The sequence below is a fragment of the Calypte anna genome, chromosome 1, assembly GCF_003957555.1.
Source record: "Calypte anna isolate BGI_N300 chromosome 1, bCalAnn1_v1.p, whole genome shotgun sequence".
NCBI classification, from domain to species: domain Eukaryota; kingdom Metazoa; phylum Chordata; class Aves; order Apodiformes; family Trochilidae; genus Calypte; species Calypte anna.
In genome coordinates, this window is record NC_044244.1 from 168,878,696 (window position 1) to 168,902,607 (window position 23,912).

Below are 23,912 nucleotides of genomic sequence, written 5' to 3' on the forward strand. Positions count from 1 at the left end.
AGGATATTATGGAATTTCTTACAGAAAGGCAACTGTGCTTTCTTTTTCTGAGTGCTTGCTCATCTGCTTTCCTCGAGTGTCTCTGTACATCTCCCTCCTACCTTCCCCAGTCCTTGCCATGCTTCTCATTTTCTGACATGTTATTGTGAATGATGTTATAGGGGCAGGGTTTTGAGACAATCATAGAATCATAGAATCCTAGGGGTTAGAAGGGACCTCAAAAGATCATCTAGTCCAACCCCCCCTGCCAGAGCAGGGCCAATGTTCTATGATATACCAGTATATGGGACTTTTAAAAGTATGACTATTTTATTTTATTTTTATTTTATTTTATGACTATTTTAAAAGTAATTAAAAATGATAAGGTTGATATTCTGATCTTAAATTTCTTTTGCCTTATCTATTGCTTTTGTTTAAACCTAGTAAATGATGCAAGCTTGTATCTCCAAATGAAAATACTTTCATTTTTTTAAGTAGCACTTTCCTGTCAGTCTAAGAGTTTCTGCCATGTTGCAGGACAGAAGACAAAATTAAGGTTAGGCAATAGTTAACCAGAAAAGATTAAAAAATTCTAGCCTAAGAAAAAAATATTTATTTTGTCACGGACTCAAGTTAACAGGTCCTATTTGTCCCCAATCCTGAGTCATTCGTCAACAGAATCAGGGCAAGATGACCCTTCTACACAAATAAATTTGTGGAAGAGGAACTGCCACTACTAAATTGTAAGGTTTGTTGCCTGCCCTTACTCTGCTTGCATACTAATGAGAGAGAAGGAGGAACATAATTTTTGAGCTGTTTCCATCTTGTTAAATGGAAACCTTGTAATCCTTGTAAGTAACAGGTGAAAATAACAATGCCACTGGTTGCTGCAAATGATGTAATTTATTTCCTCTTTTAAGGTCTAAAGAAATATTAAATATTCTAGAAAAGAAGTGACCAATTGTCACTTACTTTGTTGTAATAGGTATGAATGCAAAAACACAATTAAAAATAAAAAATTAGTATTTTAAAATGTCAATAGTGCAATTACAATGCTGTGAAACGTGGCTTACTGAAAGAGCAGGTGCTGAAGGTACAGAATTTGAGGTGTAATTTGGCCTTGTTGCACAGCCTGTGCATTTCACAGCATCCACGGGAGCTCCAGGAAACCACATCTGGCTCTAGAAGTCACTGGGCAGTTAAGTGGCTGGAGACTGAGGGAATAATTCAAGGGAGGATCATAGAATCAGAGAGTGGTTTGGGTTGGCAGGGATCTTCAAGATCATCCAGTTCCAAACCCCCCACCATGGGCAGGGACACCTCTCACCAGACCAGGTTGCTCCAAGCCCCATCCAACCTGGCCTTGAACACTGCCAGGCAGGGAGTATGCACAGCTCTTCTGGGCACACAGAAGACCACAGTATCACCACCCTCAGAGTGAAGAATTTCTTTCTAATGTCTAACGTAAATCTACTCTCTTCCAGTTTAAAACCATTGCCCTTTCTCCTGTCACCACATGGTCTTGGAAGAAGCCCCTCCCCAGCTTTTCTGCAGGCCCCTTCAGATACTGGAAGGCTGCTGTACGGTCTCCCTGGAGCCTTTTCTTCTCCAGGCTGAACAACCCCAACTTTCTCAGCCTGTCTATATAGGAAAGGTGCTCCAGTCCTCTGATTGTGGCCCTTCTCTGGACTTGCTCCAAGAGCTCTGTGTTCCTTTTGTGTGGAGGGTTCCCAACCTGGACACAGCACTCCAGGTGGGGTCTCATGAGGGTGAAGAGGGGGAGAATCACCTCCCTCAACCTGCTGGTCATGCTTCTCTTGATGTAGCACAGGCTGTGGTTGTCTTTCTGAGGTTGCAAGTGCACACTGCTGGCTTACATTGAGCTTCTTATCAACCAACACCCTCCAGTCCTTCTCAAGGCTGTTCTCAATCCATTCTCTGTATTTGTGCTTAGGATTGCCTCAACTCAGATGCAGGACCTTGCACCTGGTCTTTTTGAACTTCATGAGGTTGGCATGGACCCACTTCTCCAGCCTGTCAGGGTCCCTCTGGATGGCATCCCTTCCCTCCAGTCTGTCAGACACACCACAGCTTGGTGTTGTCACTTGCATTCAGTTCCACTTGTGGTTTTTTCCCTCTGGTTCTTAGATTCCTTCCTAGGCATCCACTTTTTGGCTGCTGTCTTTACTGATTTCTCCTCTTGAGTCAGGCTACTGCTCAACTCTAACCAAGTCCCACAGCCCTCCTGGTGACAGGGAGGGGTATGGTGAAAGAAAAATGAAAAATAGTTGTAGGATGTGGGGGGAAGAGAGGGTAAGGGGAGGATGTGAGGATCAAAGGATCAGAAATGGGGATTCTGCCTAGAGTTGTGAAGGATCAGAGGATGGAAACAGTTCACAGTTACCAGGGGACACTGGGCTAGATAGACCTTAGTCTGACATAGTTCAGCCATTTTACGTTTTGTCCCTATGTAGGAAGAAAAGAAATAGGCAATAACTATGCCAGTGTGCTGATAAAAGAACCATTGGCTTCAGCAACAAAAAAGATGGGCATACAAGTGTGGGAGAAAGGAATACAAGGGGTATTTTGGTCAATTTAGCACTGTTTCAGGGAACTCATAGGGGCAGGGATATCCTTTTTTCAATGTGTGGAGGTGAGTGCTGCCTTAACCTCCCTTTTTCCCTTCTGGGTTGTCTGCTTGGTGGCCCTGTTTCTCACCCAAGAACTGACCTGCATGGGAGCAGGTTAAGTGCCTCCTTAGGGAAGGAGGAAGAAGTTCCATTTTACTTCTACCCAAGCAACTGCAAATCATCAAAGAAATTACAGAAGTTGCTGTTCCTACTCATTGGACTGTTCCAATAAGTTCATTGTGATCTAACCCTTAATGAGAGAAAGATGAGTAGAAATAAAGACTTTGCATGCACACCACATTCCAGGTAATGTTGTTAGAACAACCTTCAGTATTTTTAACTTAAGCATTTGATTTTGCAGCTTTCTCATTGTCATAGTAGTATGAAATATGCAATTTTGAGCCTTAAAGAAAAGACATAAAAGATAACTAATATATCATAGAATCATAGAATCATAGAATTAGCCGGGTTGGAAGGGACCTCAGAGATCATCTAGTCCAACCCTTGACCCACCGGAGCAGTTGCTAGACCATGGCACTGAGTGCCACATCCAGTCTTTTTTTAAATGTCTCCAGGGACGGAGAATCTACCACCTCCCCGGGCAGTCCATTCCATAGCCTAATCACCCTCTCCGTGAAGAAATTCTTTCTAATATCTAACCTAAACCTCCCCTGGCACAACTTAAGACTGTGTCCTCTTGTCTTGTTGAAGGTCGTCTGTGAAAAGAGTCCAGTTCCCACCTCGCTACAGCCTCCTTTCAGGTAGTTGTAGACAGCAATGAGGTCTCCCCTGAGCCTCCTCTTCTTCAGGCTGAACAGAGTGGTGGAACACAAACTTCCACCTGAGTGACTGAATGTATGCAAAATATATTTGTTATATTGAATATATTTAAGGAGTCAAAAGGAAGCATTATGCACAGTATGGAAGTTTTACATGGTCATTTTGTTCATATACCACACCAAGGCACTTGCCCACCCCAGACTGAAAAATTATTCATGTGTATAACTAGTTTGAAGCATCTTGATTATAGACACTGTGATACAGCAGTGTCTTTGTGGATTTGTTTAATGTCTACAGGTAAGAGAATGATTTTGTCACCTCAGTCTTCCTTCTTTTTCTGCTATATGAATCAAGCAGCTGAGTGACATGCCTTCAATCAGAGATGGCAAATAAAAATTTCAAACCCTGACACTTGCCGAGTTGAATGAGTGCCCATGAAAATGGGAAAAGACAAGAAGATTGAAGTTAGTATTACAGGAGATGACTTGTATGCCATGGATGTCAGTGTTATTTATACAGAAATAAGAAAAATGCAGTGAAAAGTGCTTAATAGAATGAGCCATTGAGCTTTAAATGAAACAATCATAATAATAATTAAAAAAATTATTTTGACTAGTGATTAGTACATTTTTCACTTTAAAAAGCCTTTCTTTTTGTATGGCTTAAGAGGGAAGTAGGTACTCTGAACCAAGGGCCTGAGAAATTAAAGCTTTCCAGTAAATCTTTTAACTATAGCTGTAAACTATTATCAGAAGGTATTTCTGATGATTTGAGTTGTTTTTGTGATTGCCAGCTTGTGTGTAGCCTATATTCCAAAAGTATTTTCAATAATAAAAGTGTAACCATCAAATTATTTACTGCTTTTTCATGAGTGAGGTCAGGCATAACAAAAAACTTAACTGCTTTCTGATACTGAAGTGCTGTTTTCTTGGTATTGAGCATCCTAAGAGCCTAACTAAAAGGCAAACAACCACAGGCTGCTTTAGTTAACATATACTAATGGTTTGAAATTAAAACTGATTTTTGCTCTTTTTTTCTTTTCAACTGACATCCATTTTACATCTCAATCAAAGGTTAATAACCAAAAGTGTTTAAGTGGATGATTTGACATCCTAGGAGCAACAGCCTCCTCCAGACTTTGTGGTTCTGCAGGCTGTGTATTTGACAGCACAGAGAGCACACTTTAAAACTTGTAGATTAGTTAGGGAGCTTTGTTAGATTGTCTTGTCACTTTTCATTGCTCATGTAGAACATTGTTAACACAAAGGGCTTGTCAAAGGATTATTGTGTGTGTGATGGTGTTTCTAGTTCTTGTCCTAGAATATCAGCAGGATTTTTTATTTCTTCTAGGGTAGTTTTCACACTTACTTTCCACAGATTTCCTATGGATTCTTGTGCACAAAAGATTAGTGGATACTTATTTTTTTTATTATATCAACTTGAAATTAACTTAAGGGGGGTGAAGGAGGGAAGATGACACGCAGTGATGGAGTGCTAGCTGGGATGGCCTAGGAGCATAAAAGAATTATGTAAAGAATTGTATTTTACTATATAACTTTTGTTTGTAGATAATCAATGCATTTGGACAAACTCAGAGAAATTTTGGGGTTCCAGAACAGTTCTTCAACTTGGATGCCTGAAATGTAGAATAATCTGATTGTTCAGTTTGGAAGAGTTCCACTTTGAACCACATCTTTTTAAAATCTGTAAGTCTGTAACATAGGGATTGAATAGGAAAGTTAATTGTTTCTGGACAGTGGGTTTATTCTGATTAAGTATTCTGGAGAAGTTGGATTTCCCTATTTGATAATGTCATATTGAAACATATTTCAGTCATTGCTGCCTGGTCTGGAGATGCAGATGCCCTCTTTTTGAGGGAATTTGAGTCAGTTAACAGTATCCATTGGATCTTACAAGTGAAAGAGAGTTGAGGGATAAGTGGATGTTGCATTTGAATTCCCAGTACTACTAATGATGGATTTTCATCCTCTAAAATCCAAAAGAAAAAGGTTGTATTAGCTGTACTTTGCTGTCACTTATACTATGGATTGTACTGCATTTTGTTGATACTCTTAGTATTTTTTTCTATACAAAATTGATGTTTTGGGAAGTTGAGAAACTACCTTGTTCTTTTTTTCGTTCTTTAGTAGCATTTTAATTGAATTTTGGGCTTGTTTGAGCTGTGAGTAATGGTTAGATTCAGTGATGGACAAAGCTTAAACTTGGAGCTCGTGCACCTTTTTGCCTTTTGTGATGATTTTTCAGTTTGTTTTTGCAGAGTAACTGATGTGTAATGCTTATGGTTGAATTAGTTACAGTTGTTCCATAGAAGCTATTAAAAATTTGTTTAAAATATAAATGAAAAGATTTGATAAATAGTGGAGCTGGGGAGAAAGAGAGAGAAAATTTATTCTATTACTGAGACTGAAGCATCTTAAATGCCAGCAGGTGGTCTATTGAAAACTAATAGTACAAGTTGCTTTTAGTAAGCCATGGTGCAAAGCAAGGGCTCTGGTAATTGCCTTTCCTTACCAGCACAAATGAGTAGGAAGAAACAGTGTCCTTAGCTTTGTAGGATGTCATTAGTGAAAACCTGTTACGTGAAACTTTGTCAGATGTTGTGATTAGCCATTTGCTATGTATCTATAATTAGAAAATTTAACATTCTGTGGAGATATCACTCATTCCCGATAATAAAATTGATCCCCCTAGCATTATTTTGTTGTTATACATGTTTCTTTCAATTGTTATTAGTATAGGAGCACAGCTATAAATTCGGTTTTAAGTGAGCTGAGAAATCATTTCACTTTAAAATCAAGTTGGTTAATTTAAACCCCCCTTGCAATTATGTTTTTTTGCAAATTCAGTAAGATAGATTAGCATGAACAGTAATGAACATTCAAAATCATTTATTCCAGTTAAAATCCATTCCGAATTTGTTATAAGCAAACCATTTTAATCCTCCTTATTATATGAAAATACTCTCACTGCTGTTCAGCAGAGCAGTCATTGTATGTGTGTTAGTCATACAAGAACACAAAAAATCCAGCTAAGACTCTCTGGTTGAAAGACAGCATCGAGAAAACACAGATTACAAACAGCATAAAGCATTCAATCTGTATTTACAATGTTTAGCTGATAATTTTTTATTAAATTCAGGCATAAATTTTTCATTCAGCTGAAGTAAGCCAGAGATGGATGTCATTATGAGATTTACATACCATTAGCTCACATCAATTGATCAGCAGCCGAGCTCTGTGGTACAAGGCTAGTTAGATACATTATTTGTAATGCCAGGAGGCTGCAGGTCAAGGAGGTTTGCTGGCTGCATGCTCGTTTCCTTTGCCTTTTTGATTACTTGATAAAATGAAGTGCATCACTGTGAACAATTGACCCTTTTGAGCAATCCAGACTGGTCAGCAGTCTAAATCCACATTTTAAAGCCATCATGATAGCCTCAAACTTAAGAGTTTCCAGGGTGCAGACGAAGGTGTTGTCCTCCTTCAGTACCAGTCGTGTACCATTTTCAGACTTTATGAAGTACTTGAATTGAATAATATTTGAAGAGACAGAAAACTCCTCTGGAAATCCATCCAGCCTGCTTTTGGACACAAGTACTATCCTGGATTTTATTTTTGCAATGAAATCAGGAGCATTACAAAAGATTCTAAGTCCTTGTGAACGGTCGTGGCTGTCAGTAATTTCCAGGAAAGTAGTCTCTCGAGATGCTAGCTGCTCCTTCTCCCACCTTGATTTCACTGCATCCGAGAGTACCTTAAGCTGGAAAAAATCTGCTTCTTGTGCCAAAAGTTGGTTTTCTCGAAACCCTTCTGGTAGAAGAAGTTCTCCATTTCGTAGGAAGTTGAGAATGTGTCTGAAAAGGAGTCCATCTCTGTCTATGAAGTAATGACCATCTGCATCAAATGGGCACATTATTTTTCCATTTATGATTCCTTCCAGAAAAGAATCTGGATACTTGGTTAGTGTCTGTTTTTGTGTGATATATAGGTAGCCACCAACATTCAGGGTAATCAGAGATGTTTTATAGTCCTTGTCTTGCTCACAGCCTTCAGAGTTGCTGTGTTTTTCATCGCATTCCTTTTCTCTTCTGTTTGTTTTTCTCTCCATTATCCAAGCTAGGACAAAAAGCCAGCTATCTTGCTTTGTTCTTGTCAGCCTGCAAAGAGATTTTAAATTTTTTTTTAAAGAAAAGAAGCACCTTTATTCAGCTCCGGCACGATGTTGGAATGGAAATGCTGAGAGCATTACTCTGACTGTCAGCTCGGGTTTGCAGTAGGTGGCGTGTGAGCTGTGTATGCAGGGAGATATCAGGAATATGACTGTAAAGGAGAATTTGCATTTAACTGTGTAAGGGAAGAAGGGCATAAAACTGTTTGTCTCTCTCTTTAAGTCTCTTACAAGTTTGCATAGTTTTGGGGATTAGTCACAGAAATAAATACTGCTTGTCTAAATGACACCGTATTTTTAAAACTTGAAGTTAATGTTTGAATTATCAGCTGGACAAATTATGTTTAGTTCTTATGGGGCTAAACAGGTATCTTCATTTATGTTTCAAGGACTTAAGTTTTCAAAAAGAGCCTTTTCACATTTTATTGTATTTTTTTTGGTACTGATTACAGTACTTAATGCATTCATCAGCACAACAGTGAAAGGAGAGGTGTTCCTGCCTGTAAGAGGGGGGTGTTGTCTATGGAATGTGTGCACAAATGTATTCCTGTTTTATAGGACACGTGTGCAGTGGTAAGATGCTTCCACAGAAGGTACTCTGAAAGGGATACTGAAGCCTGTTACAAGTTTGGGGTGAAAGCTTCCTTTTGCAGTCGGTGCAAATTTCTGTACCAGCACAAGAGCTGCAGCCTGCTTACGTTTTGCTTTTTGCCTTTCTCTGTGCCATAAATAAAATCTGTTTTAAAGAGGGGACTTAGCTTTTATGTCAGTGATTTTCTTTAAGTCACCAAGGCTGTCTGGCATCAGTTTGTTCAGCAGAACAAAGGGTTAGCATGCCTACAGATAGCTTGGAGCATCACTTAACATTACAGCTTAGCAACACTTGGTACGGGGAGGGGGCAAGCACAGGCAGAGCACGCTTGAATCAAATGGCTGTCTTCTGGCCATGAATCTGTGGCTTGTTCTCCATTACCTCTTGGAAAAAAGATTTCCCCTTTAAACATTTGCCACTTGAAGGAGGAAAGGGAGAGCTCTCCACATATCTGTGTGGCTTCCCTTGGGGAGTGAGCCGCAGAATGCATTCCCCAGCATGGGCGGGAGCCAGCGCTTACCTTGGGCTGGACCTGGAGAGGAGGTCCCATCTTTTTCAAGATGTATTTTTTCACTTTACAGGTAGATGTCTCTTCATTAGCAGTGATAAGTCAGGTTATTCTTCTGCAAATTCTTCTGTTCTATTTCTAAAGATTTTATTTTTACTGCTACCACTATCTCTAGGGTTGTTTATTGATAGTGTAGACTCATCACTATAATATTTTATTAAACTAACCTAGTAGAAATAAATGCTTTTTTTTTTACTCACTGTTTTCCTTGTTGGGGTATCTCTAGCACTGATATGCTAATTTTTTTCTACTGCCTTATGTGATATGTTAAGCAGATATTATTCATTAGGTTTGCTTTACCAGGAATTAGTCATGGTTTTACTTTTAACTCTTTGATGCCATTGACATGTTTACCATAACTTCAGTAGAAGAGATTTCAACTGGTTTCTAATTCTATAAACATTTGAACTTTTTCAAAATCAGCTCCTTTCACAATTACTGAGTGAACAACTGAGAGGGTGAAAGAGACAATTGCTTTTGAGAATGATTTTTTTTTTAATTTTTTTCCAACATCACCAGAGGCTTCCATTCAAATTTATTGTCAAGTGATTGAAAATTCAGTTAATGTGCTTGTATCATGCAAAACCACATTGTTGAACCCTACATTGCTAAACCCTACAAGAATGATTTCTGTGGTGTCTTCATCTTACACAGTGATTGAAATACTTTGTAGTGAACCAGCAATGTCCTGGCACAAATAAATAGGGATTTTCAAGAAGAGCTGGGATTTGTAAAGGATATGAAGTTTTTCATGGCCAGCTACACTGTCTGTATTTTAAGAGATGGTAGTTACAGTATCTGCTCAGCTTTTCATGTTCATCATCTTCTAAACGGTCTAACAGTTGTGGCTGAAATTTTCCACTTGTGTGAATGAGTAAATATTCTTTGAAACATCATGCAAAAGCATTTTAGTGGTTTGTAGGATAAAATATTCAAAATCAATTTGATGTAGAAAATATACTCAGTGGAGATCATGAATATTTACATTTAAACCTTTGAGACTTGAAAAATGTAGAGGTGCTGTGAAATTTTCATCACCACAAACCCATGTAACTTTACTTTGCTGCAGCTGACAGTCATCTGTAGCACAAATTGAAGGCTGGCACATCTCTGAAAATTTTCCACTTTCTGTTGCCAAAGACAGCTTTTCCAAAGAGCTCTCATTCTTCATGTGCACTTCATGGTATTGCAGTGCATGTAGTTCTAGTGAGGCAGGGAATATTTCAGTGGTTTCATATAGCTCGGTGTTTTCTGAAGGTGTCACTTGAAGAACTGGATTTCATTTTTTCTGTCTCTTTGTCCATCCTCTGGAAGATCATCTGAAAGTTAATGTTGGTAAATGCATGCAAGTTTTTCTTGCTGTTGAGTCTGGAGGCTTAGACAGCTCTTGTGCTCTGAGAGTCTTTGTGTTCTGTGCCAAGTGAACAGTAGCTGGGATGTGTCCTGGTTCTTCCTTCCCACTTGGATTGAGACAAAGCAACCTGTGTGCTCTGCCATGCCATCAGTGAACTGCCCCTGGCTGTGCCCTGTGCACCTGTACTCTACAGGTGTCCACTTGCACAAATTGTTAGTGTCACCTTTTGCTGGGATTAGTCATTCAGGGGAGGAATATTGCTGGAATCCAGCAATGGCAAGGGGTTTGTTTTGGTTGCAGAAAATACACTAAACACACTCTTGCACACATATAAGAGAGTGGCTGTAGCAGTAGTACTCCATTTCTAAGTTATTCATCCTTTGGGCTGTGCCAGGAAGGCAATCTGTGGAGTTTTTAATTTTCTTCTCAGACAGAAAATCTGTCCTGGAGCCAATGAAAATGCAGTGCTGATGTCCATCAGCTACATAGCAAAACAAATCCAAGGATGAGCATGCTAGGTATCTGCCCCTCATGCTGTCCTGCTTGTTTCTTTTTGGCAAATAGTCTCACTTTCTCCTCAGCTTCCATTCTTGTCCTGAAAACTCCTGGTCTGGAATCTTGAGTATGCTGTGGAGCTGAGGATTCAGAACTGAAGCACACCACAGACAAGCTGGTGCTTTGCCTAGGGTTCAGACAGCATCAGTGTCACTGAGAATCTGCTGTCAGTGAAAATCACCTGCAAACAGCTACTTTTCTTTATTGGAGTACAAAAGGATATGAGGAGAAATCTCAGCTATAAGAGGTAGAGAGTTTTTGAAGTGCATCTGGAAGCCCTGCTAATGAAATCTGTTTGGGCTGTTGAGGCAATTTGCTAGTCATTTAATGTCATAACACAGAAGATTGGACAGGTTGTTGGACAATTAAACCATTCAATAGTTACTATCTCATGATTTTAGCAGCACAGACATTCTTATTCCAGTAACAGCTCCAGGATGTTGATTAACAGCTACTGAAGACAAGCTCTGTGCACTGACTGAAACTGGAGATTTTCAAATCAATTTTCAGAAAGTCTGGACAATTGGCATTCAAGAGTTTTTAAAGGGCTATCAAAGAAACTTATCAACAGTTGCTGTTGGTATTTTTAATAAGTTTTGAACACTGCTGTTCTGCAAGGCTGAAAAAGCAAGTGCTCTTCCAGATTTGAAAGGTGAAGTGGATGCCACAATTATTAAAGAACAAAAAAGGAGGTCATATAAAAAACAATAAAATATCTGACTTGGAATTCAGTCAGTTACAAATTGAGAGAGTAATGTAATACTAACCAGTGTGGGTGGAGAGTAAAATGGAGTGTGCTATTTTTTTCCTTTATTTTATTACAAATTGTTCAGCAAAGGAGGTAATAGTTTTTTTTTTTCTGTTAAGGCCGTATGTAGCATTTGTTAGCTTGAATTAGAATATAAACTGTGTTTGTATTCCTCTCATTTAACTATAAAAAACTTATTTGCTGGGTTTCAAACTCACAAATGTTAAGCAGAGAATTATCATTATAACATTGCGGTGACTTGGCTCTTGGTCCTATTTTTGGTCAGTGATCAAGAAGGAGATAGCTACTCAGGAAGTCTGGGGATTACAGAGACTGCCAATGTAATCAGTAATGAGATATATTGCTGATGCAGAACCATTTGGATAGGTGGTTAGAATAACATTTTAATAAGCTGAATTATAAAGTTGATACACCTAGGAATATACTGTAGTATACGCTGCAGTGTGCATGTTTGCAGAGGGTTAGGATATGATGCATCACCAACAAGTGAACACAAGGTCATAGTTCTGTAAAGCAAAGGTACTTTGGATGCTTAAATAAGGGGCTGCCAAGTGAAGAGTGAGCAATCTTGTTTTCTAGCTGCAAAGCTCTTGAGGAGGGGTGATCAGAGGAAGGGCCCTAGCACTGAGGCTGCCCTTGGAGTGGAAAAGAGGTACCACAAATTGCCTCTGGTCTGGAAGAGGGGGCTGCTCCTTGCTGTGCCATCACTTAAGAAGCAAGACAAGAGGACATGGTCTCAAGTTGTGCCATGGGAGGTTTAGGTTGGATATTAGAAAGAATTTCTTTACGGAGAGGGTGATCAGACATTGGAATGGGCTGCCCAGGGAAGTAGTGGATTCTCCATCCCTGGAGATATTTAAAAAGAGACTGGATGTGGCACTCAGTGCCATGGGCTGGTAACTGCAGCGGTAGTGGATCAAGGGTTGGACTCGATGATCTCTGAGGTCCCTTCCAACCCAGCCAGTTCTATGGTTCTATGATTCTAAGCTATACAGTGGTACAAGTGGGAACTACCAGGGCTTCCAGCTTGGAAGCTGGGAAGCAACAGCCCAGATAGTACCTGCTGAGGAGCTGGAAGCACACTTGCCCATAACCTATTCTTAGTGTTCACTCTTCCAGTTTTTCCTGCTGCCTGGAAACCATGCAGGTCTTCAGCTTTATTTTCCTGGCACTTCTCACAAAGAGCAGGAGCTGGTGAACTCTAGATCCTGTGCCACGTGGTGTCAAATCTGGCTGTGAGGCCCACTGCTCAGAAGAGAAATTAATGAACTGAATTTCTTCAGGCCAGTAAGAATGATTAAGTAGCTGAAAAAATAGGCCTAATGGAAGGTTCGAGAAAACATGATTTATTTTTATTAGACTTGATAAAAGTGGAGAGTACATAAGTCCTTGGTTGGGCAGAATGCTCTCATAACAGCAAATTCAGCTTAGCAGTCAATGGTCTTAAAAGAACCAGTGACTGAAAATTGGAGCTGTGTGCAGTCAGAGTAGAAAATTAACACATTAAAATCTCCAAGGCAGTCCATCTCTTTCTCATAAAAAACCCCCAAAACAAAAGAAACAACAAAACAACCCAACCTAAACCCGAACAAACAAACAACCCCTATCAGACCATCTTCTGCACAATTCCAGTAAATTTCCCCAGTGCCTGTTTATGAAGATTGCCTTAAGCATTTTGACCATGTTCTGTTAATTTGATGGTGATTGTCAGCAGGATTTGAAGCTGGAACTGGCACAGCCCCAGCATAGCTCTCTGTCATCTCACTGAAGGAGTCAGCTGTTGAAAAATTCCTCTATTAATTGTACCAGGGAATCCAAGCAGGGAGGTTGGGGTGAGCATACGTTTGGCAGCTACTAATGAAGCCATGGGTTGTGTTAGAGCAGCCTGTCTGGAGCTGCAGTCACAGTGTACTTGTACCTGCCACCCCACATAAGGCAACTGAGAATATAAGATGCTTGGGGAAATGCCTGCTTTCCTTTCTGCTGGTCTTAGTTAGTCCTCCAGACCTGTTAACTGGGGAAAATAATCTTGTACTATCTACTTTATTTTGAAGTAGGTTTTTTTAGGTATTTTTAATGAGGAATCACCACTTTCATGCCTTATTCATCAGTTGTTTTCTAGGCTGATGTGACTGTGGAAATATCAAGGCAGATGTGCAGCATTATGGATATCTTTTTAAAACAGCTCTGATCCTGCAACAAGTGAAAATGGACTTGAGTCTCTAGACTTGAATGTGGTGAATGAGGGCTAATTAGACTGCAAAGGGTATAAAACCTGTGTTCCCCCACAGCAGTCTTGAGTCCAGGGGTTTGCATGCATTTTTCTTTGCAGATGTATTCTGCTAGAGTGTGGATGTGTTAAAAATCCCCAAGAGGGTCCAGGGAAAGTGGGACATGAACCTTGACTTTTGGGCAATGGATGAGCTTTGACAGCAGACTGGCTTAGCTACAAGGCAGTGTTCTTGGAGACTGTGGACAGCCTTGTGCCATGAAGCAACAGGAACATTAAAAGCCAAATCTGGATCAGCTTCAGTGAAAGGGTATTGGGCAAGACATCAAAGGTATGAAATCTTGTTAAAGATAAACATGTTTAATTGGCAGGTTCATTTCCTAAGTAGCTGGTGTGAGGGAGCTACCTGGTTTACTGATTCTTAAAATTTAAAAATAATTTGAAAATTATGTGCAAGGTGCTGGGAGATTGATAGCAGCATGTTGGTATGCAGGCAGCTGGGCTGAATGGCTCAGATGGGTATAGGTTGGATAGCTTTGAACCTGTACCATAAAAACTAATAGAAAAATTGTTATGGAGTTCAAGTGGTAGAAAAGACCAGAAATATAATGAGTGAACATGGCTTTATGTAAAGATTTTTTTCTGGTCAGACAAGCCTAATTTTGTTTGTTTGGGAGACTGAGTTAGAGAAAGTACCAGCATGTTTGCAGCCTGCTTAGCATTTCATATTACACATAATTTAGAATCTTGTGGCATTCTGATTTATGTCTTAAGAAAACCCCAAAAAGCAAGCACGGAACAAGATTAAAAACTGCCTGACAGTCACCAGAAAGTAATTATCAGTAGGAAGCCTCTAGGGTGTAGTTTGAAGGGCTTTCTCCAGGTTTAGCAAGAGGGACAGTAGTAAGTGAGAATTGCTGCTTATAAAATGTATCAGGATTGGCACAAATGCTGTCCAGGCTGTCAGTAACTATGACAGGACTGTTACTCTGTGGCTGAAATCACTTAATTCACACAATCTCTTTAAAGACTGCATTTTAACCAAGCTAAAGAGTAGTATACACCTAGGAACAGGGAATGCAGAGTACATAGGAAAAATGTGAGGCTCAGAAAAGAGTCAGAACAGATATAAGTGTTATAATAGCCACTCAGCTCCATCAGTCCCCCGAGCCTGAATTTTAGAGACAAATTGATCTTAACCTGGTTTGAGCATGAAGAACAGCCATGGGACACAGCCACACATCCCACCCACCCCCCTCAAAAAAAACCCCCAAAACACAAAAACACAAACAAAAAGAAAACCCAAACAAACAACCCTAAAAACCAAACCAAAACTCAAAAGCACAGTAAACCCACCAGAACAGAGCAGGTCACTGAATCCTAAAAGAAATGTTACCAATTGCCTTCTGAAAGTCTTTCACACTCCCCCCTCAACTGAACTGAGAGATTCTACTGAATAATCTTGAGATGTCTGTAGTGAATTCAGAGATTCTACTGAATGATCCTGAGATGGCTGTAGTGAAGTGAGAGAAAGTCCTGCATCTGTAATTTTATCTCCATATATGCTTTTAGTAAGACCAGTATCATAGAATCATAGAATCGACTCCTCATAGGATCTGTGCTCGAGTCCCTTCACCAGCCTGGTTGCCCTCCTTTGGACCTGCTCCAGGACCTCGATATCCTTCCTAAACTGAGGGGCCCAGTACAGTAGTATTATGTCTATTTACTGGTCTCCATATTCATAAAACATAATTGCAAGATTAGTCAATGTGCAAATAAGAGATCCAAACCTGATTTGAATTTGGTACAACTGCTTTGTGGTGAGATGATGCATAAGCTTGAATTACTTCGTTTATTGAAAAGATGATTGAAAAGTGACTTGATTAAGAATGATTAAGATAGGTCTAAGTACATTCAAAGGGAGAAAACACCAGGTACTAAAAGGCTCTTTAGCATAGTACATAAAGTTATAAGAAGAACCAACTACTAGAAACTGAAGGCAAACTCATATTAGAAAGTAAGTAGCAATATTAGTAGCACCTTAGCTACAAATAAGTTACTATCTTCTGTACAGAAGGAGGATAAAATTAATCTGTCAGTGATACACAGGTGGTCAGGCAAATTTGCCATGTTGTCTCAACCATAAATTGTAGGAATTTGTAAAACCACAAGTATTTTAATACAGATTTTTTTTTTTTCACTCAAAACTTCCTGAAAATGTACAACATTCTTATTCCTTTCAAGGGTTTAGTTTGGATCAAACCAGGAAATTCTAGCTTAAATAATTTAAAAATACCTGGTTTTCAAAGCAGTCGCTCTCTGTATTATTCAGAGTGAGCAAACTTGGATTCCAGGTGTAACAATATTTCAGTCTACAAAGCAATGTGAAGGTTAGGGACATCTCAGTGTCTCTTGTGTTACTTGGCATCAATTCTTCTAAGGACTTTTCTTCTGCCAAGTTGCCAGCGGAAAGTGGTGGTGACAGTGTAGGTGGTGAGAGTGTAGCACCCTACACCAAGAGCAACCAGACTCTCTTAGAAGAGCATTTTAAAAAGTGAGAGCTAATCAAGCCAATTGAAGGTCATCCTTTCTTGTTATGCAAGGATGTTCCAGACATGTTTGGTTTACACATATTGCACTGGCTGTGCCCAAAAGAGATGGGTAAGTTGTCACACACACACGTCCCCCACACCCTATGTGCTAGAAAATCTCAAGAGAAGCAGGTGTTTGCCCACCATCACTTCTCTGTTCTTCCTGCATAAAGTTGCTTCTCAGTTTTAGGCTTTTCCACCTTTATGGAGTGGGCTGCACTGCACTGCTGTGTTAGTCATTGTTGCTTGAGGCAAAAAGATGTTCATGTTGGATTACAAAGTGACTGTGTTACAGAGTGTAGGGAGCACCATTAACTAAACTTTTGTATGTGATATACTGGATTACTAACTGTAAGTTTTTATTTCTTTTCCCCAAATGCTAGCATGTGTGGCATTATTGCTTTATTGCATCATGTTCCTTTAGTGAACATTTTTTAAAAATCTGTAATAATAGATTAGTCCTTTTCTGAAGATAGAAGTAAATCGGCTCTTATTTTATCTTGCAATAATTTTTGACACTTTGATGATTGAGTTTTCTTTGCAGATTATTTTTTTCGTGGTCACTGACCACATTCAATGCACATGTTCCTAGATAAGCTGAGTGCAACTATCTAAAGGAAGGAGGACCATGCAGTTATCATCTCTTATTTAAAATTTTGTCTTTGTGATTGATTCTTAAACATCTGATGGCAAAATAAGGAAGTCTAAGGAATACCAGCTGTGGGAGCATATTTTTCCTAATTACTTATGTGGTGTTTAAATAGCTGAGAATTTAGAACTTAATTTGAGATTTGATAGCTTGTAGTTATGCTATATTCATTAAATGTTTAAAATAATTCAAATGTTGACTGTGTTGGCAAATCTTACTTTATTGTCCAATTTTGCTTTGTTTTTCTCCTTCTAGATAAACTTGCCTTGGAAGGAATAGTGGTGCAACGTGCTGAATGCAGGCCTGCAGCTAGTGAAAATTACATGAAACTGAAAAGGTAGGAGTGCTTAATTACCAAAAGATGTGTGATATCTGACTTCTAATAGTTTTTGTTATTGCTTTACCAGGTATGGATGACTTCAGTATTATGGTCTTTAAAAGGATTTATACAGGATTGGAACTGTTCTTATTTTTGGGGTGGATTTGCTTACTGTAGGGGAGGGATGAAGGCTGGTGTGGGGCTTGTGTCTGCCTCTGGTATTGTCTGGGGAGATGATGTAGACTTCTGCATTCCATCATGTCCAGAACTCTTACTAGATCTGCTGTGACTCTTCCCACCTGAACGTAGGAATGTATGGCTACATTCAAACGTGATTAAAGCTCAGTTTCCTGAGGACTTAAAAGTTTGCATTGGTCTAATTAGGAAAAGTTTTTTGCATATGTGCTTCTGTGTGGATCATCCAGATTTAATTCCACTTAACAATGTGCCATGTTAGAGCACCTCTGAAAAGACACTTAAAATACCCCAAACACGAAAAGGTTAAGGGAGGAATGCTAGTCATAAATTGGCATGCTTGCTAGAGAATGACTGAAAATGTCAGAAGTAGCATGAAAAAGAGAAGACAAAAATATAACAAAATAATGTAGTGACCTCTGACAATTTAATCCAATGCAACTAGAATTTACCATGTGATTCATATATCATATGGATAATTAACTTAATGATGTCCTATAGTAATCAGATTTTGAACTGAATTGTGCATTATATGAAATACATACTTATATATATTAATCATGTGGGGTTTAATTAAATCACTTTTTTATATTGTGAGTTTGTTATGAGAAATGCAAAGCAGGATATTTCAGGTACAGAATTGTCTTGTGACTAGTTTTAGAGTCATCAAAAGTATAGAAAGGGCAAAGCAATATTTTTTTCCAAATCCTCGTTTATTTTCTCTGTATTGTATACTACATTTACAGTATCCTATGTTTTATTAACCTCCTCTGTCATCTGAACTGCTCCAGCATTTCCTTGTTGTGTTCACCGAGATCTGAGACTTTATATCCTAGCTGTTAGCAAATCTGTACCATATTCTGATACCCCAGGGATCAGTGTTGGGCCCAATTCTGTTTAATATCTTTATTGATGATTTAGATGAGGGGATTGAATCCATCATGAGCAAATTTGCAGATGACACTAAGCTGGGGGGGAGTGTGGATCAACTGGAAGGCAGGAGGGCTCTGCAGAGGGACCTGGACAGACTGGAGAGTTGGGCTGATTCCAATGGGATGAGGTTCAACACGGCCAAGTGCCGGGTCCTGCACTTTGGCCACAACAACCTCATGGGGAGCTCCAGGCTGGGCACAGAGTGGCTGAGAGCAGCCAGGCAGAAAGGGACCTGGGAGTCTGGATTGACAGGAAGCTGAACATGAGCCAGCAGTGTGCCCAGGTGGCCAAGAAGGCCAATGGCATCCTGGCCTGTATCCGGAACAGTGTCGCCAGCAGGACCAGGGAAGTGATTCTGCCCCTGTACTCAGCGCTGGTGAGGCCACACCTCAAGTACTGTGTCCAGTTCTGGGCCTCTCAGTTTAAGAAGGATATCGAGGTCCTGGAGCAGGTCCAAAGGAGGGCAACCAGGCTGGCGAAGGGACTCGAGCACAGACCCTATGAGGAGAGGCTGAGGGAGCTGGGGCTGTTCAGCCTGGAGAAGAGGAGGCTCAGGGGAGACCTCATCACTCTCTACAACTCCCTGAAAGGAGGGGGTAGCCAGGGGGGGGGTGGTCTCTTTTCCCAGGCAACTCTCAGCAAGACAAGAGGGCACGGTCTCAAGTTGTGCCAGGGGAGGTTTAGGTTGGACATTAGAAAGAATTTCTTTACGGAGAGGGTAATCAGGCACTGGAATGGGCTGCCCAGGGAAGTAGTGGATTCTCTGTCCCTGGAGATATTTAAAAAGAGACTGGATGTGGCACTCAGTGCCATGGTCTGGTAACTGCAGCGGTAGTGGATCAAGGGTTGGACTTGAAGATCTCTGAGGTCCCTTCCAACCCAGCCAGTTCTATGATTCTATAAGTTTGTTTCTGTACAGTGAATTGCTTCATTTCAGACTGTTCTGAGATTCCTGTAATGATTTTTGTCATCAGTATGAGATGGAGTTGAAGGAAATGTGATGTTACCAGAAAACAGCTCATTTCAATCTGCCAGTTTTAAGTCCCAGAACTGTAGTCTGTGGCATATATTTGCTTCATAATTGTTTTAATCACAGATTGCCTGATCTAAGTGTTTTTTTAACATTTTGTACACAGTCTTCTATGAGTTGATCAGATAAGCTGCTTCTGGTAAGCCCACAGCAGGAGACCAAAAAGAAACTCATGTCTTTCATGACATACTACCCAAACTTTGAATTTTTCAGCATTCTTTCTGTCATGCATGAATGCATTCACCCTCTCTTGGTCTTTGATTTTGTCATGTTCAAGTCCTTTAGGAGCAACAGAAATACAGACACAAAGACAGGTTTTGTGTTTGAAAGCACTGGCAGCTGAAAACTCATGGTATCCTTGTTTTTTTCTTTCCTGTGGAAAAAGTGTCAAGCTGTGTATGCCTAGTTTCTAACTTCTCATGTTGCTAAAGACTTTTTGCTTTTAACCAAAAATTTTATTAAAAAATACCTTATCTGGTGGGAAATCAGCATGAGATTTTGCAGACCTAGCAATCACAGCCTCAGAAGAAATTGGCTTATGTCTAAATACCATCTCTGGTAATTGAGTACTAGGATCTAACTTTTCACTCTCTTTACTCTTCTACCCTCAGCATTCTGCAGTCTGTATTTATTTGTGCTTTTCAAAAGTGATAACACAGAAGATGAAATGCATAAGTTACAGAATTCTGTTAAGGCCTATTAATTCACTTTTCTGTTCACTGTTATGCTTTACATGAGAGAGACTCTCCAAACGTGGACTTGATAATATTGATAAAACAGCAAGTTTGTTGTGTAGCCTTTAAGTGTTACAATAGTAAATTCAGTTGGGAAGGAAATAAAATTAAAAGGTAAATGCAGTTGCTTCAAACTTTGAAGATCTAGAAAATTAAGTTAAGCTGCACAGTCAAATAATGGTGATCATTTGTTTTCTGAGAGCTGGCAGTGACCAAAAGGGATTATTTCACTCCTTGGTATTAGATTCAGATATGGATCCCCTCTACTTGACCCTATCAGGTAGGAGAGATGTGGGACCTGTGGGTTTAAGGATGGGTGATGAAAGCACAGAATTTGGTGAGATGCATGGGTGAAAACATTGTCAAACATAGCAAATGGAAGGAGGGTGTTTTTCCCCAGCGGGCAACCTTTGATTTGGTTACAGGAAGAATGTAGATGGCTGATGTTCAGAACATTTTGAATACAAGGTAAAAATGGGCATCTGGGAATAACTTGTCAGAAAGGTAGGACAAAGGTTGCCTAACCTTCATTTGGCATTTTCCATTCTGGAAGTTTTGTTGTTGGCAGATTTATTTATTTTCTTCTGTTTTTCCTAAACTTCAAGTTCTAAAAGGGAAACAAATGCACTGAAACACCTCCAGTCCTGCACTAGGAAAACTTCATGCTATTGAATTGCCTACAAGATTTTTATTAACAATCTATTTGTTCTTATTAGTTCCTTAATGGTTAGTTTTACATTTGCAGCTACTGCTGGTGCTGCTATTGTGTCTGGTTGGAAAATAATATATGGTTACCAAGCACCTGTCCTAATTCCTATCTTGTGGGTGTGGATCTCATGGACTCACTTAAAAATACTTGGACTGTGTGGTAAAAAAAAAACAATCAGGCAGACTCTGTTCTCAACTGCAAATGCTTTTGCTGTGTGGTGTCCCAGGAGATCCTGTCCCTGTGCTCCTCTTTCTGGTTGATACTTTGCTTGATTGCCCCTGTACTCAGCCCTGGTGAGGCCACACCTCGAGTCCTGTGTCCATTTCTGGGCCCCTCAGTTCAGGAAGGATATCGAAGTCCTGGAGCAGGTCCAAAGGAGGGCATCCAGGCTGGTGAAGGGACTCGAGCACAGATCCTATGAGGAGAGGCTGAGGGAGCTGGGGGTGTTCAGCCTGGAGAAGAGGAGGCTCAGGGGAGACCTCATCACTCTCTACAACTCCCTGAAAGGAGGGGGTAGCCAGGGGGGGGTTGGTGTCTTTTCCCAGGCAACTCTCAGCAAGACAAGAGGGCATGGTCTCAAGTTGTGCCAGGGGAGGTTTAGGTTGGATATTAGAAAGAATTTCTTTACAGAGAGGGTGATCAGGCATTGGAATGGGCTGCCCAGGGAAGTAGTGGATTCTCCATCCCTGGAGATATTTAAGAAGAGACTGGATGTGGCACTCAGTGCCATGGGCTGGTAACTGCAGCAGTAGTGGATCAAGGGTTGGATTTGATGATCTCTGAGGTCCCTTCCAACCCAGCCAATTCTATGATTCTGTGATTCTATGATCAAGTTTGCAGGACATAGCAAGGACATAACATCTCCACCATAAGGAGACATTATCTGTCCCTTAAATTTGTTCTGAGGCTTAAGAGGTTTTTATTTTTGTAACGCTCATTCCATGGTCCCAGTGCTTAATCACTTTGGGGTTAACAACTCCCCAAAGAGAGGTTCTCCATGACCAATCTGCACTGGGAGTGGGGGAACTCAAGGAGACAGGAGACCCCCCAAACATTTAGGATTCCCCCAGTCTCTGCATTACTTGAAAAGAGATGTAAATAAGATTTTGGTACTCCTTAGGGTTTTTTACTATGCACAAAAGAGAGAAAATGGGGGAGTGGCACACACCACCCCTATTCTTGTGTTCTTTCTGCCAAATTACCTGTTCTCATCCTTGCACTGATTTCCACATCCGTTCTGATCTTTTCTCTGATCACAGCAAAGCTGCTTCTTCCCCAGTTCCTTTTTATCTTCCTTTTTCCCATTTCTATTTGTTTCTTTTTCTCTATTTCCTCACAGAAAGCACTTTTTAATAATTATTTATTTTTTCATATAAATTATTTGAACACATCTCAAACTACATTTTGTTTTGTGGAATAGTTGATTGAAAAAAAAACCAAACCCAAACATAATCTTTGGAAGATTAATCTCCCTTCTGCAGAGCTCTAATTCAAACTGACATTGTCAAGTTGAGGAGCTCCAACAGGGTCTCCAGGTCTGCTCACATCTTTTGCTGGTGGCTGGGCACCAGGCTCATGGTTCTTAGGAGAGGTTTTGGAGGTACATGCAAAGTGCATCTCAAGTGATAGTTGAATGCAGTTTGGTGGCATTTTTCCAGCAGTAGTGAATGCTAGGAAAAAAATGGGATAAAATCAAAGCCCCGTTTCCCCTCTCAGATGTGCTGATTGCCTTTCAAAATAGGTTTTGGGAGACTGTGGATAACTGTACATAATCTGAAATAATGAAGTCTCCCAAACTGTAACAGCAAATAAAATTAAAAAAGGAGTTCTACAATTACACGAAGTCTAGAAGAGCTGACATTTAGCTCTGCATTTAACTCTCTGTAATTCTCTTAAGTGACGTAGAAATATATCATAGAAATATATATATATCATTAGTGAAAATTATTGTTGCCAACGTGGCAACTTTCTTTTAGTGTGAGGGTGCTGAAACACTGGCACAAGTTGCCCAGAGAAGTTTTGGCTGCCCCATCTCTGGAAGTATTCAAGGCCAGGTTGGTTGGAACTTTGAACAACCTGATCTAGTGGGAAGTGTCCCTGCCCATACAGAGGGGTTGGAACCAGGTGATCTTTAAAGTCCCTTCCAAGACAAACTGTTCCATGGTTCTATGAAAAAGCAACTGGAAGAACTATGCAAGGCAGGCTTTTAGGAGAAATGAGTTGCAAATCATTCTAGAATAATTAATGAACTTCAGTGTTTGCAAAGTCATTTTTCTTTCCAGCTGTGTTATGTAGGCCACTAGAAGTCCTGACATTTGGGTGTTTAGGCTAAGCAAGGGAAGGTTAATTAATGCAGATGGGTTGCTCATTTTCTCTAAAATACTGAAAGTATTGACTGAGTGACAGTTCAGTATATTGCTGGAAATGAGCACTATATCTTTTTTTTTCCTCAAATACCCCCTACTAGCAAAAGAAAACGAATAATTTGACCCACATGCCACTTCATCTATATTCTTGTAGATATGCTTAGTTGGTTGTGAATTCCCTTTCAGAATAAATATTAATGAATACATTGGTGCATTTTCAACAAAAGCTGACACACTGCACAAGTGCTGTTCAGTTTGTTTGAAGTGGGAGCCCATTTTTAGGCAAAGCTGTGCATCTGCCAATCAGTCAAGGCAACCTCGATTTTTCAAGTACCAAAGATCAATTTCTTTGTCTCGATGTAAAATTTATCATAATACAAAGACATTCCATAGAATGTTTGCAGTAACTCATCATTAAGGAAAAAAAAATATTTTTTTTGCCCATGTGCTAAAATATTTCCCATCTCTTTTTCCTGGAGAATAATGTGCAGTTTGTAGAAAATTATCTAATAATCGTGTTCATAAGGGTTAAGCTGTACTGTTGAGAGCTGTATTTTATATTTCCCTTATGTTCCTGGACACCCACCAGCTTTTATAAATGAAGAAAATACCATTCTATGTGTGAACAATTGGACTGCAAAGTAGCAGGCACACTGATACTTACGTTTCTTTGTCCATTTTCCACATTTTTTGAATAGAGTAATGGAGAGGAACAAGTAAGGAAAAAAGCATTGAAGTGAT

At 39.9% G+C, this 23,912-nt stretch overlaps 2 protein-coding genes across 2 annotated transcripts in view; one reads left to right on the forward strand and one right to left on the reverse strand.

Annotated features, from left to right (window-relative positions):
* The window catches only part of GTF2F2 (general transcription factor IIF subunit 2), a 95,609-nt gene that overhangs the window by 25,340 nt on the left and 46,357 nt on the right, over positions 1 to 23,912 (forward strand). Inside the window, exon 6 of the mRNA XM_030469181.1 lies at positions 17,141 to 17,222. Coding sequence (XP_030325041.1) covers positions 17,141 to 17,222 — 82 coding nt within the window. The remainder of the gene's footprint in view (positions 1 to 17,140; positions 17,223 to 23,912) is intronic.
* KCTD4 (potassium channel tetramerization domain containing 4) lies at positions 6,282 to 7,687 on the reverse strand. The gene has a single exon (XM_008492770.2). The coding sequence runs from the start codon at positions 7,515 to 7,517 to the stop codon at positions 6,744 to 6,746; it is 774 nt and encodes a 257-aa protein (XP_008490992.1). The 5' UTR covers positions 7,518 to 7,687; the 3' UTR covers positions 6,282 to 6,743.

What these genes read in the sequence shown, in the direction of transcription:
- KCTD4 (XM_008492770.2), bottom strand. Translation starts at nt 7,517, where the DNA reads ATGGAGAGAAAAACAAACAGAAGAGAAAAGGAATGCGATGAAAAACAC.